The sequence below is a fragment of the Salvelinus alpinus genome, chromosome 18 (assembly GCF_045679555.1).
Source record: "Salvelinus alpinus chromosome 18, SLU_Salpinus.1, whole genome shotgun sequence".
Classification (NCBI taxonomy): domain Eukaryota; kingdom Metazoa; phylum Chordata; class Actinopteri; order Salmoniformes; family Salmonidae; genus Salvelinus; species Salvelinus alpinus.
Window position 1 is genome coordinate 14250202 of NC_092103.1, and position 15794 is coordinate 14265995.

At 44.9% G+C, this 15794-nt stretch overlaps 1 protein-coding gene across 3 annotated transcripts in view; it reads right to left on the reverse strand.

Annotated features, from left to right (window-relative positions):
- Window positions 1-15794, reverse strand: part of LOC139543842 (PDZ and LIM domain protein 5-like) — a 75486-nt gene that overhangs the window by 21313 nt on the left and 38379 nt on the right. For 2 of the 3 annotated variants that reach the window (XM_071350317.1, XM_071350316.1), the window contains exons 3-4: window positions 12570-12721; window positions 1476-1509 (exon numbers count right to left, since the gene is read on the reverse strand). In XM_071350317.1, the coding sequence (XP_071206418.1) occupies window positions 1476-1509; window positions 12570-12721 (186 nt within the window). Of the gene's footprint in view, window positions 1-576; window positions 1122-1475; window positions 1510-12569; window positions 12722-15794 lie in introns of all 3 variants that reach the window. The other variant, XM_071350315.1, reaches the window with a different exon arrangement.

Below are 15794 nucleotides of genomic sequence, written 5' to 3' on the forward strand. Positions count from 1 at the left end.
CTTGAGCAGGGCACTTAACCCTCAATTGCTCCTATAAGTCACTCTGGATAAGAGCATCTGCTAAATGAGAACAATATAGACTAAATAAATGTAGACTATGTAGGAGAAACGGATGGAAGATTTAGTACAAAGTATGTCCTCTGTCAGGTAGTCTGTTGTTATTACATGGTTGGTTAACCAGCTACTTGTGGCCTCAAACAACATCCAGACAGGTAGTGGAGTGAACCACAAGTATCTTTTGACCTGGCAACAATACACATGATTTATGGGATGTGCGACCGAAACATGTTGATGTCCCATTACCGCCTTCTTGCTGCTGCACTACACCAGTCTAAGTGGTCACATCTAGAATAGCCATGTTGTTATTTTGAGCTAAAAAAACACAATGTGGTACAGGGTAATAACTTCAAGTGAACTTACTGTACAAACCACCTACCTACCCACAGTTGAGCCTCTTGGAAAGTCAAAGGAAGCAGAAGCAAGAGTTGTTAAAAAGAAAGAAAGTAACAGGAGAGAAGAGAAAGGAGAGGAGACGAGGTGAGGTGAGGGGTGGGGTTTGAGGTTAGTGCTACTCACCCGTTGAACTGTTCTTTGATCTGGTCGACTACCACACCCTGGGCTTCCAACAGGCCCCGCCTCTGTCCTATGGCCACCTCACAGGCGTTGGAGTTGGAGTACAGGTTGATGGGCGTGTTATAGCAAGAGGACTGCGGAGCACCAGGATTGGAGGAGGGGGCTGTCACTCTGGCCGGGGAGGAGGAGGAGGACGAGGAGGGGGTGGTGAAGGGGGAACGGCCAGAGCTGGGTCTGGTGGGTGGGGCTGAGTTGGGTTGGGCTGCGATGGGTGGGGCTGGAGAACGGGAGTGGCTGCCTAGTGGGAAGGGAGGCTGGGCCTGCTGGGAGGAGGGGGCAGCGGGGGTGAAAGCAGACGATGCAGAAGGGATTGAGGCCACTTTTGGGGCAGTCAGGGAGGAAGTGACCACACCCACACTGCTGCCCCCGCCAAAGGGGCGGGCCGTCTTATTGTAGGCAGCACCGGGTTGGGGGGAGGGGCTGGTGAATGTGGATGGCGGGGCTGGGTAGGTGATTGGCACAGGCTTAATGATCTCCAGCGGTTCGTTCTAAAAACAGGGTGGGGGGGCACACATGCACAACACTCACACACTGCACATCACACAGAAAACTCATGCAGGGGCCATGCTCCCCAGAACATTGGTATGCGCCTTAGGGCTATCCATGAGGGTGGCACCTTCACAAGCTTTGCATAATGTCCCTAACAGCCAACCAAAATGTGGTGTAACATCGTCTCAGAAGGGTACAGTGAGCATGCGCAAACATATAGATGAACTCCTGAGCACATATGATTTAACAAATGATCCTGGTGTCAATACGCCACTAAAAAGTAATACTCAAGATGAAAGGATTATAATCTTAACTAATTAATTTGACTAAGTGATTCACTGGAGTGTACTTACCTTTGGTGCATCAGCCTTGGGGACACTGGAAGCTCTGTGAAGACAGAAAACATCATGAGAAAACTGCACATCTGTTCTTCTATCTGTACACGCTTAGAAGAAAAGGAACCTAATAGGGTTCTTCGGCTGTCCCAATAGGAGAACCATTTGAATATCCTTTTTTGGTTCCAGGTAGAACCCATTTGGTTCCAGGTAGAACCCTTTCCACGGAGGGTTCTACCTGGAACCAAAAACAGTTCTCCTATGGGGACAGCCAATGAAACCTTTTGGAACCCTTTTTATCTAACATCAAGGTAAAAAACATGCACAACAGTACTGTTTATGGCCAATTTATTCAGATTTGTATGTAAGGGATAATCAATGAGGGGCTCTACGTTCTCTAGAAAATAATGACGTGGAAGGTGTACCACGACGCGCTACCTTCCACAGAGGTGCATTGTTTTCCAGAGAACGCATAGAGCCCCGAGTTGATTACCCCTTTTATACCATGACTATAATTTAACACATTTACCTCTAGAAATGTGTTCATTTGCCGGATGTGTTCAACATCCACTGAAGTAGCTAGCAAGTTTACTAGATAGCGGCAGTAGTTGCCTTGGTAGCCAAGCAAACAGACTTGCTAGTTTAGCTAACCAAACCATCAGTCCTAGCTTGCTATTATGAAAATTGAATTCAATGCCAATAATGTTTTCAATTCGACTTTTGCTTTCAATAGCAGCTCAAACACAGAACAAGTAAGAACTATAGCCATTGAATTACACCGTGCAAATATAATACTTCAAGCCAATCAGAAGCGAGTATTCAACAATGTCATGGTATAAATCTATTTATAAACCTCGTGCCTTATTGCTTCAGTAAAACACTAGTTATTGTATAATGATACACCAGAGTCTCCCTGACAACCAGATGTCACAACAACTCTAGGTCCACGAAGGTAAGACTGGGACCGATAAATAAATACACCATTTGTCAGACTTAGAGAGAGGGGAGAGGGATAAATGGATGGAGAGCGAGAGGTAGACAGAGAGAGGTGAGGCAGGGAGAACGGGAGAGAAAACAGGTGGCGATGAGTAAAGGAAAACTCAGGGGGGAGAAAACCACACCAGAGAAAAACCTGTAAATAGAGCCAATATAAAGATTACACACACACTATCAAAGACTGCTGCTGGCTCCCTTACAGGCCTGCCTCTATTTGGCCCCTAGCTCAATGCCACAGAGTCAGCCAGCCATAGAGCAGCATGGCGGTAGAGACATGTGGGAAAACATATTATGCTCTATTACTCTGGTATGTTTCCCTAACGTCGGCTAGATTTACCGTGGATCCTAATTTCACTCAAATCATCCACTCATGCTCGCTTGGATTTCAAAGCGGGGGTCAGCGAGCTCTGGAATATCAATATGGCTGCACCTCTTGCGATATAATTGACTGAGATTCGTTTTTCAAATGAGGCCAGATAAGAGCCTCTTTACATCAGCCCCACAATGCATGTGTTAGCTAGCTACCGAAAACTACAAGTCCACTTAATATGAGACAGTCAGGTCTGTGACCTGCTGTATAGGAGTGACTGTATCCATATCCATCCCTGCTTCAGAGCTTCCTACTGTACATTCCGCTGTGTTAAAGAATACAGTGTTTTAGTGGAAGGAGTAGTCAGTATACTATCCTCTGGGCCACAAAGTAAAGTTTTGAACATATGGCCAAATCCTCAGCTGTTCAGTCATAAGAATAGACAATGGATGCAGTAGTTGGAGCTTGACGTATTGGAAAAACCCAGGATCCCCACATGCCAGTATTTTCAGAGTCCTCTGTCTGTATCCTGTCAGTACGCCTCACAGAGAGCCACCCCACCACACTAAAGCCTCTGGCTTGTCCTGCACTTGGGATCTATATAAAAATAAATAAAAACTCTGCCCAACAAAGCTATCCTCTATTTGGTGGCCACCACAGACAGAGCAGCAGCCCAAGGCACAACAAGCACTATGTATATCTCCCCTCAGTGTGTGAGTCTCTACCTCTGTGTACAGGGCTACAGGCCGGAACAGTGTAGAAGACCTCAGATTTATACTCATGATCAAACCAGCTGCAGGACTTTTATCGCCTCAGGAAGAGGAGGGTGTCCTGTTGTCCATACTGCTGCAAAACAAACAGACTATTCAGAGGAAGTGGTTACCAGGACGTGAACCATCAACCCTCTGGTCTCTATCCACAAAAATAGTATATTCTGTATATTCCTTCCCTATTCTTTCACTCTGAGGAGCAGAGACAGTCGCAAACACCAAAGAACGTAGCCTAATGAAGGAAACGACTAAATGCACATCAAGTATGCAAAGCACCGTTCCAAGAAAACACTCTCTCTCCCACTCTCCCTCCCCTCCAGCTGTTTCTTGCCCTTCATCCATGGCGTGGGCTATTCATGACCTCTGTCTGCTGGACACAGTCAGTCTAGATTCCGTCTGGTTCGTGTTCTCTCATTAATGCAATTCTGAATAAAGTTCCTGCCCCAGCCTATCATCTGGCTTCAGAAACAACGGTGTCCTGAGCCTCTGTCTGACAGCCTCGGAGGCCCAGACAATGTGTCCCTTTTCCCCATAAAGACAGTGACTCAGCAGGACAGAATCGTCTCTTCCAGAACATGGGGCATGTTCTCTGTTCTCTGGCATTCTGTCGGTCACATTGAGCCATTTTAGGAAGAGTTGAGGACAGTCTCACAGTTCCTTTTTCTAACAGAGTCGAAGCTGACCGACCAATAGCGTGCTCACTGGGTGATTATCGAGGCCCACCCTGCCACACGTTGATGGAATTCATATCTTGAAAAGTACTGTACCCACATTTGCAGGTAAATATTTTCCAATGCACATATGAGCATATTTTCCAATGCACATATGAGCATATATTCCCATGCACATATGAGCATATTTTCCCATGCACATATGAGCATATTCTCCAATATACTGTACTATTGTATACACTTCAGGAAAGCAGCACACTCACAAAGGCCCAGGCAAACCGTCCAGTAAAGGATGGGGATTGGGCTAAATCCAAACAACCTGTGCCATTACAAACAAGATAGACTCCATAACACCGTGCATCTGCCATCATTGGGTCTGGGGGAGGCCCCATCCTCCGTGTCTCTGTTCCCAGAGCTAACTGAACAAACACAGGCCAGGGTGGTCCTGTGAACATCTGTTCAGCCCTCTCCCCTCTGTCCTCCCTCTCTAGCCAGATCGCGTGCTGTGCTGTTCAGACTGATGGACAGTGTGTGTGTGTAATTTGACAGCTGTGTGCGGGAGAAAAGGGGGAAACGGTGTAGCAGGGCAGTGTAGTCTGGTCTGGGGGTAGGCCCGGGGGACACTGACTGGTTCAGATTGAACCATCCATACACGTTTTAAATGTCCTGCATTGTTCTTCATTTAACAGGGTGATCATCTCTAACCTATACGTCATCTCAGTATATATGAGCCAGCTACACGGATTGATGATATATGTAATCCATAAAGTCAGATGACAGATGATATGGATCAAGAAGTCACGCATTTCTGATTGATGGGGATCCTTCCCAGAAAATACGAAAGTCTGTCTACTGAATCAAATCCTCGAGGGCTATCCTTTGAAAGTCGTGTCACGTAGGCCTCAAGTCAATAGCTCACTGAGAAAAACAACCATTGAATCTTAAACAAATTCCTGTTCAATTCAAAGGTGTATGATCCAATTTTGTCTGATATAGCACATAACCACAATATAAATTCGGTCCTGTATATTGTCCATAGGAATGACTTCCCCCTGCTGAGAGGAGCATGGTTGTAGTCAGAGAGAGAAGGCCCTTAGTTGTCCCCTTCCTGCTCACAGAGAGCCTTCTTCAGCCTGCCTGCATCCCTGTTCAACTCACTTGAACACAGTTCTGTCTGTCAAGGTCACATTAGCTTATTCATAATGGTGGGATTTAGACAACATGTCCTTTACATACTACTGAAGCTAATGTAGTTTAGTATGGCGCTCTATGCTTTGCAGGCTAAGTATGAGAGAGAGGGGGAGAGGGAGGCATGTGAATAAACAGGCTGGTAGGGAACTGAAACACAAAAACACACTATTGCAGAATAAGGAGTCTGGAAGAACGGGCCTGAGGGCAAAGTAGACAGACATATTTCCCCCTCTTGTCTGTCTTAGCCAAGAGCAACAGTCTGGCACATGGCATCTGACTGAGTGATGGAGAGACTGCTAACGCAAGGCCCAGCTCTCTCAGCACCAGGACACAACATGACACACACTACTGTGTGTACTGCAGCCTGATATCCAGGCGAGAATTACATGATGACATTTTAAGGACTACTCACTCATGAACTGCCTCACATCTACACTGTATAAAAAGTCATTATCAGAGATGTTCTGGAGATTGTTCTACAGCACTGCCAAATAGACTACTCTCTGGGTAAACAATTATTCCATTGAAAGTCCTTAACCCTTACATAGCAGTAGAGATTGGCAGTAGTCCACCCCAATCATGGATGTCGTTGCCATTAATCTACTCTGTGGGAAAATAACATTTGTATGTAAACTACTTTTTAACTGTCATTTCATTGTTATCCAAATAGTTCCTGTGTCACTTTCAGTGTGAGATGTGGATGTTAAGCGGTCGACATGGGGCTTAGCTTCACGTTAAAAACTGGTTGGGGGATTAAAACAAAGGGAGATGGATGGATGTGGAAAAGTTGTTTCTCTGCTCTGCTAAGTCCATCTATGGCTGGCCAGCTAGTGGGGCCTGGGGGCCGAGCCAGGCCCCTGGTGTAACTCACACGTCTGTCAGGGGCACAAAGCTTTCAACGCTCAATGTTCCTTGCACTCCTGCTTCTCCCTCGCACAGCGACGGGAATGACCAGGGAAACAGGAATTCTGACACACAGCCTCATTAATCAGAAGTGGGAGAGGAGACAGGGAGTACTGAAGGCATGGATGAGAGGAGAGAGAGAGAGAGAAACAGTGAGAGTGACAGAGCGATGTTGAAAGATGTTCTCTAGGGGCAGCAAGGAGAGAGAGCGCTCTAATCGTATGGAAAGACAGGAGAGGTGAAGATGGAAGAGGTTTGTTTTTATTGTGAAAGCACGTTAACATTTGCATCGGGACAGCCTGTTGGTATCGTCAGTCTCACTCGTACGATGTGTGTGATGACTAACCCCCAGCGCTCCATAGCAGCATGCACGTGCTGTGCAGGGGTGAGGTACGTGAACAGTCAAATAATGACACCATAAGAATGAGAAGACCCCAAGTCCCAGCACACACTCCTCCTTCCACCATATGCACACAAACACAGTTAGAAACCTGCAGAAAAACACACACAAGCAGATGTTTCATGTCTCTCCCAGACAATCCCGCATCAATCTGTTCCCCCTGAATGACAGCAGGCCAAGGAGTGGTAAACTCTGAGGACAGGATCATTCATACCAAAGGCACACACACACAGACAAGACTAGGATCATTTATCCCATACTAAAAAGGTAATCTGGAACAATTTCCCCATTCTGGATCAGTCCATGCAATTGAACGTAAAATGCTCCTAATCCGCTGGAAGGGAGAGTATTCCCATCCATTGCACAGAACCTGTTCCGCGCCAAAGCTACCTTGGGTCCCACAGCAGCGCAACCAGTCCATTTACTGAATACTAGAACACCTGATACTGTGCAATAGAATGATAACTACCCATAAGATGACATTTCCAGGCCTAAACCAGGTTACTCATCAGGGGAATAAAGATACGCAGCAAAGAAACAGACGGTTTCATAATAATTAAATATGATTGCATGAGATGACATGCTCCATATACATTATGAGGTTTATTATGGCATGTAGGAGTTCCCTCATGCTCAAACACGCTCAGCTGGAAACATTATGGAACATTATTTAATCCAAAACATTAAAACGCAGGTCAACGTGACTTAAGATAGAAGAAAATGCTGGCCATGTAAGTGAAACGGGAGAGATTTTTTTTTTTTTTTTTTTTATTAAAATACTTCTAGAAATAGCCAGCTAATATGTACAAAGACTAAAAGCTTCTCAATTCAAGTTAGTCCCATTTCAGAGTGGGACCATGGTCAGAATAGTTAACACCCCCAACAGACTGGTCCCTCTCACCCTCAACATCTGGCCACACCTAGGCATAAAAGCATGAGCTCTGTATTACATTATGTCCTTTTCCTCACCCCCTAACCCCTAACCCGCTTCACACAGAAGTTTCAGTCTACCAAGGAAACACTGGCCATCTGTGAGTGCGTCTGGTCTGGTGCTAGGCTTCCTCTCCTGCTAACAGAGCAGCTAGCTAGCGTATGGTTGACTGGCTGCTATGTAAACAGCAGGCCTGACTATACTGTACCCTGTCGGTCTGTGAACAAGCTGTACCAGCAGGGGAAAGAAAATGATGAGCACAGCAGGTGGTGGTACCTGACCCTTGGGGTCACCATTGATTTACACACAACTGATACGCTGATTGGTCAGTCAAACATTCTGGACATTAAGATGTAAAAGAGAGGCCCTATCCAACTTTTTAGATGAGAGGACAGGACACTACGGCTAAGGACAATACCCACAGGCCAGTATAAGTCAATTGACAGACAAAAATATTTGGTCTCCATTGAAGTCTCAAAAACGGTATTTCTATTTTGTCTCCTTTTTTAACATTTCACTGACATCTGAGCTCAAGGAAAGCAGAGACGGAGAGAAGAACATGTGTGTGTGAACCAAAAAGAGGAAAAAGACACACTGTGCTTTGATATGTTGCAACTCTGTTTTTACGTTGGTAAATGTCAATTCCACTTAGTCTCCAGTGGGCATGCCTGTTTCTCTGGTCTGTGTTGTGAGCTACAGTGAGCTGATGAGCGAGTGAGAGGCCAGCCTGAACTGACAGTCCTGGGCACTGTTAGAACTCAGCCCCAGAGATTCAAGTTTACAAATTGTGAAATGATTCTCTCACTCTGTCTACGTCTCTTTCTCAAACTGGGGAAGCCGTCTTGCATACCTTTAGAGAATATGAGAGGATCTGTTGAGTTTGACATCCCGTTTTGTTTTTGTCTTTTGAGGTTTTGGACCCAGGTGCGGCAGCCACATTCTCAGAAGGAGCGGTGTTTGACAAAGAAACATCAGTTTCCTCATGCTCTTTCCCCACACCCTCCTGGCAAAACTCACTGTGTTAACCTGGGAAGACATTTCCATAAAAGCAAAGAGGAAAAGAGATGTGTTGTAAAGTGACTGGTTGTCATTACAATCAATCATAGCACACATTAGGCTCAATTGGCCAGTTTGTGCTTATGAAGATGCTTTTCAGTTGTTAAATGGCCCAAGCGTGGATGGAAAACCAGTTTTTCTTTTCTGAGGAATTTCTAAAAATCAGCAGAAACCTGCTAATTGGGTGGTTTCCAAACGTAACCAGTCAATCTAAGGGGTATATCATGCATAATCCTACTGTAGCTTACCTACAATTACCCTCACAGTCATACTACGGCTACAGTAGGTCTGTGCATGTTCTCCATCACTTTGCTGACAAGTGGAAATACTATTTTTCCAACCCTTGAGACACGGACATGAACTGCTAGCGTGGGCCAAGACATTCAATCTTTCTTGGATACCCAGTCCCTATCACCTCGTAAAGTCTACTAATCAAAACCGCATTGTAGCCTAGCATCCCTAGTTAGCGTGTGCTGCTCTGTGGTTCACGGGGTGTTACTGCAGGGGAGACTGGTAAGCTGCAGCAGTGTCATAGGGGAGGTGGTGAGTGATGGATAGAATAATCCTGGCAGAGAAGAACTGATGAATCATATAAAGTTGTGGTTTCTCCAGCATAGGATGAAAAGAGTTCTTTACTACACTCTTAGAATTTTTTAAAAATAAAATGGTGCTATCTAGAACCTGGAAAGGGTTCTTCAGCTGTCCCAATAGGAGAACCCTTTGAAGAACCATTTCTGGTTCCAGGTAGAACCCTTTACACAAAAGGGCTCTACCTGGAACCAAAAAGGGCTCTACCTGGAACCAAAAAGGGCTCTACCTGGAACCAAAAAGGGCTCTACCTGGAACCAAAAAGGGCTCTACCTGGAACCAAAAAGGGCTCTACCTGGAACCAAAAAGGGCTCTACCTTACGGGGACAGCCGAAGAACCATTTTTGAAGAGTGTAGTATAAGCTATAGGCACTACAGTATGCACTACATAGGAACTCCCCCTCTTAGCTTTAGTCAGCTGTAGGCTCCCCCTTGAGCAGAGCCATGATGAGTTCAACATCTAATTTCAGTTGACATTTGAATGAACCACAGCCTAAGCAGCAATGTGGCTGGTACTGGTTTGTCTGTCGAAAAAAAAAAAAAAAAACTGGTTAACTTCTACTGTCTGTCTTCACTCAAACTAGCCCTTCTCATCAACTCGGATCTGAACAGCCTTCTTTGATCAATGGCAGCACAACAAATCGGATCACACTTTAAACCCAATTATCTGTCCCCTTGCTAAACATGCTTTCCCCAAGACTCATTCGTAGAGCAATGACTCACGAATGTTGATGTGTGCCTTTTTCTGCTCACAGAATATCAAACACGACAGTATGACATCACATGGCCTGGTTTGACACACGTTAAATCAACCCTAGCGCATTGCCACGGTCACGGTAATATCCATAATACTCTTATCACATCAGTCAACAGTAATCCCATTCAGGTACGTGTAGTGAGTTGTGTTGACAGATCTACAGCTGGAGGCTAGAGATGTGGCGGTTCTGCTCACTAACACAAATGTAACATCACAAACAAAGTGAAGCACTGAGAAAATGCAAGGGGTGCCTTTTTCTCTAAATTGAAAACAAGACCTAATAATGGGTAACTGTAAACCGCTCCTCCTGTACCGATCCTCCTGGCGCCATTCAACTGAGTTTATTCAGCAAAGGCAGTCCATCCTCCCTGCCTGGAAACCAACATTAAGAAAATACAGTCAGGAAGGGAATGCGGTCTAAAATGATTTGATGGAAATCGACGCATTCTTTTCACATTGCTGAATTGACCAGAAGAGGTAGACATGTTGGTTTGGGAGACGGAGGGAGGAACAGGAGGGTCGGGGAGAGATGGAAATGTTGAGCGTTGCTGCCACGCTGCCAGGGAGCGCATACCGTACCATGATTAACACGGGTGACAAGGAAACAGTGCTTGAAATGCCTTGCTGTTTACAAGATCGATTTTGAATGGTAGAGCTCCCTTCACTTGTCAGTATGCATGTCCCCGAACATGCTACCCTCTGTAACGCTTAAATTTGCCATGTACTTAAATGTATTATTTCAAATCACGAAAACGCATGTCCTTGCCAGTACAGAAATGAAGCATGAGGATTCGATACGTCGCTGAATCTCATGTGTGTCATCATCATCGTCTAGCATGGCCTGAGTGTTTGATGTTTCATTGTGCATTTATTACACTTGCTAGATTACAGACAGCTGTGAGATGGCGTCTTAATTTTAGGCCTATTTTCTTTTCCATTAGAGTTAAAAGGCTCCTTAATCTAGTGTTGTGGTGGCAGAATGAGAGGACACGTGAACCAGCTGCTGTGCTGCTCTTTCAACAGCTTACAGCTTGGGCGGCGGAGCACGGCGGACGTGTGGAGGTGTTTTCCCAGGGCTATGCACAACACCTCTATGGAACAGTGGAACACTGGGGCTAATGCTTTTCACAAACAATGAATGAGAAGGAATATACCCTCCACTCAACACTGCTTTCCTTCGTGGCTGTACAAGAGCCACAGCTACGTTTGATCCTGCTTTGGAAACACTTTCCTGAATCAGAACAGAACTGAATCTATAGGACCAAGCCGTATGTGATTGTGAGATGCCGGAATTAAATTTCCTGTCTTATTTCAGGATTGACCAAAGTGGTTGATGTCTTTGACAAATCATCTATAAGGAATAGTATTTTAATCGAGGATTACAAGGTATCCATTGGCCTCCTTGCAAATCGAACCGGAAAATTGTTTAAGCAGCAGTTAACTGCTGTTACAGCTCTTCAGAGAATGTATTCAAATGTACGCTAAACCGATGCCGTGTCTAGTATTCCCTGCTTCCTTTGGAGGTTGGATCAATGGAGCGGGTATTTTATGAGCTTTCATTAGAAGCTTTCCTCACAGGGGTTCACTTTAACCCGGGCAGAGCCAGCCTTGGCAGCTCTGTGCTTTTTGACAACTATCGACTGTGTCACTCGTCCTCAGAACGCATGGCCCAGTGTAGTCATGTTCTAGGTGGGTTGCTGCGGTTACAGCTATAACAGTGCTGAAGTAGCACAAAGGGACCTCTAAAGCCCAAGGTCTTTGACAACATACTGATCTGATGGGTTCTGCAGGTTTCCCGCCAAAACCGCTTAACAGCCATGAAAAGCGTGTGTGAAACCTTGATGAGGAACTCCACTGTGACAGCATAAAGTTCAGACATGTCTCTGCTCAAGCCCGAGTGCTGAATCTCAACAGCGTCGTCATGACATCCCTGCATTCTTGAGAGGGCCTCGGGGACAATGACAGGGCACGTACGTAATGCATAAACAGAGCAGGCAAACCAACCTCAGACAGTTTAAAGTATTACCAGGTTCAAATCAGCTCTCAACCATGGAACACTATATTTGTTTATTCATTTAGTTGATAGAGAAATACACACACATGGGACATGGTTGAAATTCTCCTCTGACATGGTAATGACCAGTTACTGCTTAATGTATGTGGTGTTCCATTTGGGTAAATGGCCCAGTAAGGGATAACTAGTCATGTTCTTTACCGTAAAGCATTCACATAAACTTATTTTACAAGTCCCTGAAATGTACCTTAAATACAGAGTTTCAGAAAGAATCAACAAAGTCGCATGCAAACTCTGTGATGCTTAAAATAAGACACGCTACAGCACTTACCGTGACCTAGGAGAGTACACAGTACAGTAAAACCCAAGGGAAGGAGTCATACAGCAGTCTGGAGCAGCACTCAGTTCTCTGTGCTGAACTTATCCTGCTGTTAAATAGCAGTTCATTCTTAAGTGAAAGATAAGACGTGTGTGTGTGTGTGTGTGTGTGTGTGTGTGTGTGTGTGTGTGTGTGCAGCCTCTTACTTCTGCAGGGTGAGGTTGAGGTTGTCTGTGCAGGCTTTGATCTTGTTCTGGGCCTCCAGGTGGTTCATGCTGTTGGTGGCGATGCCGTCGATCGACAGAACTACATCTCCCACACTCATTCTGGCTTTGGCTGCCTTGCCCCCATCGGTCAGCTGTGAAGACACACAGAACCAGACATACACAATGAAATGAAAGTAAAATAAACATACACGCATGCATTCATTTACTGTAACAGGATAATAAACAGTAGAGAATCCCAGGAGTCAGGACTAGGGAATTCCTTGCTATATTGAGCATAGCTTAGTGTATTTAACCTCCACGCACTGGAGTGTAGAATACGCAGACAGACTCCCAGTGACTCTGAAGACATCTAATCTCTGTCTTTTCATTATGCGCCTTAGAACAACTTTCTTAAACAAACAGTACGCATGAATTCATCTCAAACGTTCCATTCAACTCTATTTGTTCAGCTCTCTTATCACAGAAAATCAGACAAAAGGGGTGAGTGAGGCCTGATCATGCCTGAAAAGCAACACCAAAACAAGAAATATTGCCATGAAATTATGAAACTACACAATAAAATACTGCTGTATTATTTTATATAGCATTGTGTTCAGTCCCTGTGGTGTATTATCTAACCTTGGTTACATTAAACAGCCATTTTCTCTCTCTTCACAACACTGGCCACTTATCAGCTGGGCCCAGAATAGACCAGGCAAACACTCCAGGGACAGAGAAACAGACAGGGCACTACAATTGTGTGTGTACAGAGAGACAGACAGACCCTCTACATATGCTGTGTATATACTCTACACATGCCCTGTACAGACAGGCAGACAGGCAGGCCCTCTATACATGCTGTGTACAGACAGACAGGCCCTCTACACATGCTGTGTACACAGACAGGCCCTCTACACATGCTGTGTACACAGACAGGCCCTCTACACATGCTGTGTACACAGACAGGCCCTCTACACATGCTGTGTACACAGACAGGCCCTCTACACATGCTGTGTACACAGACAGGCCCTCTACACATGCTGTGTACACATGCTGTGTACACAGACAGGCCCTCTACACATGCTGTGTACAGACAAACAGACAGGCCCTCTATACATGCTGTGTACAGACAGACCCTCTACACATGCTGTGTGTACACAGACAGACCCTCTACACATGCTGTGTGTGTGCTGGCCTGTTTGATCCGAGAAGGATGGAAGCATGTCCTATATCTCTCCCAACTTAAAAGACGTCCGGACATCTAATGATTTTATGGTCTAGGTGGCAAGTATGCCTCTGACTTTAAATCAAACAGCGTATCGAAGGAGAACACATTCCACTAGTAACTAATGCACTCTGTTCTTCTAACCCACTTGGATTTGATTTAGAAAGAAAAGGCATCCTCAAGGCACAGCCAGGCCGAGGGACATACGTTACCCTTAACCTTTGATTCTGATAGGTGCTTATGATGAAGAGCTTCCCATGATTAAGAGGTTCGCATGAGTTACAATCTTCTGACAAAACCCCAGTCTACTGTAAGGGCCTAAAGGCTGACCATATGGTATCTACTGTAAAGTATCTATGTTAAAGTACCGCAATATGACTGTCTTGGTAAACATTAATCTACTAGATCCTCGATGTGTCTGCTATGTACTGAGAAAGAGTGTAAATGACTATCGTTTGCCTGATCAGGTCATCTTTGAGAGGTTGATGTAGGGCCTGAGAAACGATGAGGGTCGTTGCTCTTAGAGGAAGGATGTGATCTTATCGGAGCTCCAGTAATGAACTAGCTGACTCTAAGCTGACTGCCTGGTCTTTACTGTTGTGGAGGAGAGGAAAGGCTGGAGGGGGTAGAAACAGGTACTGTAGATCATCGTTTCGGTCTGTTTATCTATGAAAGTGTAAGAGACAAGTTCTAATAGCCTCATGTCACATTAGATTCATGTTAATTATGAGGGGTTGTGGGAAAGGTTTTAGGAGTGGAAACTATTAAAACCGAGATTTGAAACACTTTCAATATAAAAACTCGAGTTACACAGTTCATACAAATCCAGAATAACCGTGGACCTGGAGGTTATGGATGAAGACCATCTTGGAAATATTTTTGTTTGAATACATTTTATTTATTTTTTACAAACAGCTGACTGAAGACAGGACCTCCAGGCATTCGTGTGTCAATTTGATAAAAACTTGGTAAATTTGGTAAACGCATGGGTAAACTCACAATGGCTGCCTGGGATGGGGATGCAATAATTTATAGTAATTTTGAATGTTATTATTGACTTGAATGGGGACGCCGTTCTATTCATTCTATTTTTATAGCAGCACATGACGTCAGGAGCAGAGAAGAAAATGGACGTCAATTTAAAAAAAAATTAAAACATTTTTATCTATGGTTATCACAGTGACCATGGTCATTTGGCTGGCCAATTACAGTCATCCAAAATTCCATGACCATCACAACCCTATATACAGTAGCCTAAGAGTCTTAGCCTTCGACTTCTAGTAAACCGTAAACTCAAACTATAAGCTGTCAAAACAACTGAAAAAAGCAACACTTTTTGTTATGCAGCTTTAGTCTTTTCCTCCCCTTTGCAATGCCATCCATTACACCCTAATACACAGCAAACGCACATGAGTAGACTACCGCCCTTGTTTGTCTGACTCCCATAATGCCAGTCTTTTTTCCCAGGCAGCAGGTGGGGTCCTGTGCGTCACATTTTCCCTTCCACCCAGCCAGGAGATGCATGCTGGCGCTAACACAGTAGCACAGGATATGACCTGACAGGATACAGCTTGATGAAACCATGACAGCGGGGGATGACTCTCCCCCTGGTGTGGCGCGAGGAGATTACACAAGCCTGCCTGGCGTTCACCTCGTCAATCACTCAACAGTCGCCCCCTGCACACAACACCTGTGGAGTCATTGCACAGGAACAAGCAGAGCTCAGGGCCGCCTACATTCATAAAATAACCTGGCTAGCTTTTTTATGCAAGGATCCTCACCAGAACTCACAATTTGTTAAAGGGGTCTAAATGCCTGTGGTTTAAAAAGGCACACCAAAGCATTATTTAACACGCTAGACATATTGGCGTGACACTACCCACTGTTCAACGACTATTTAAAAAAATATATATATAATTTGGCTGAGTTCTCAACGGACGTGAATTCAACATGAAATGTCACCATGACATTGGATTTAGGTAAAGGTTGGACGAAATTCC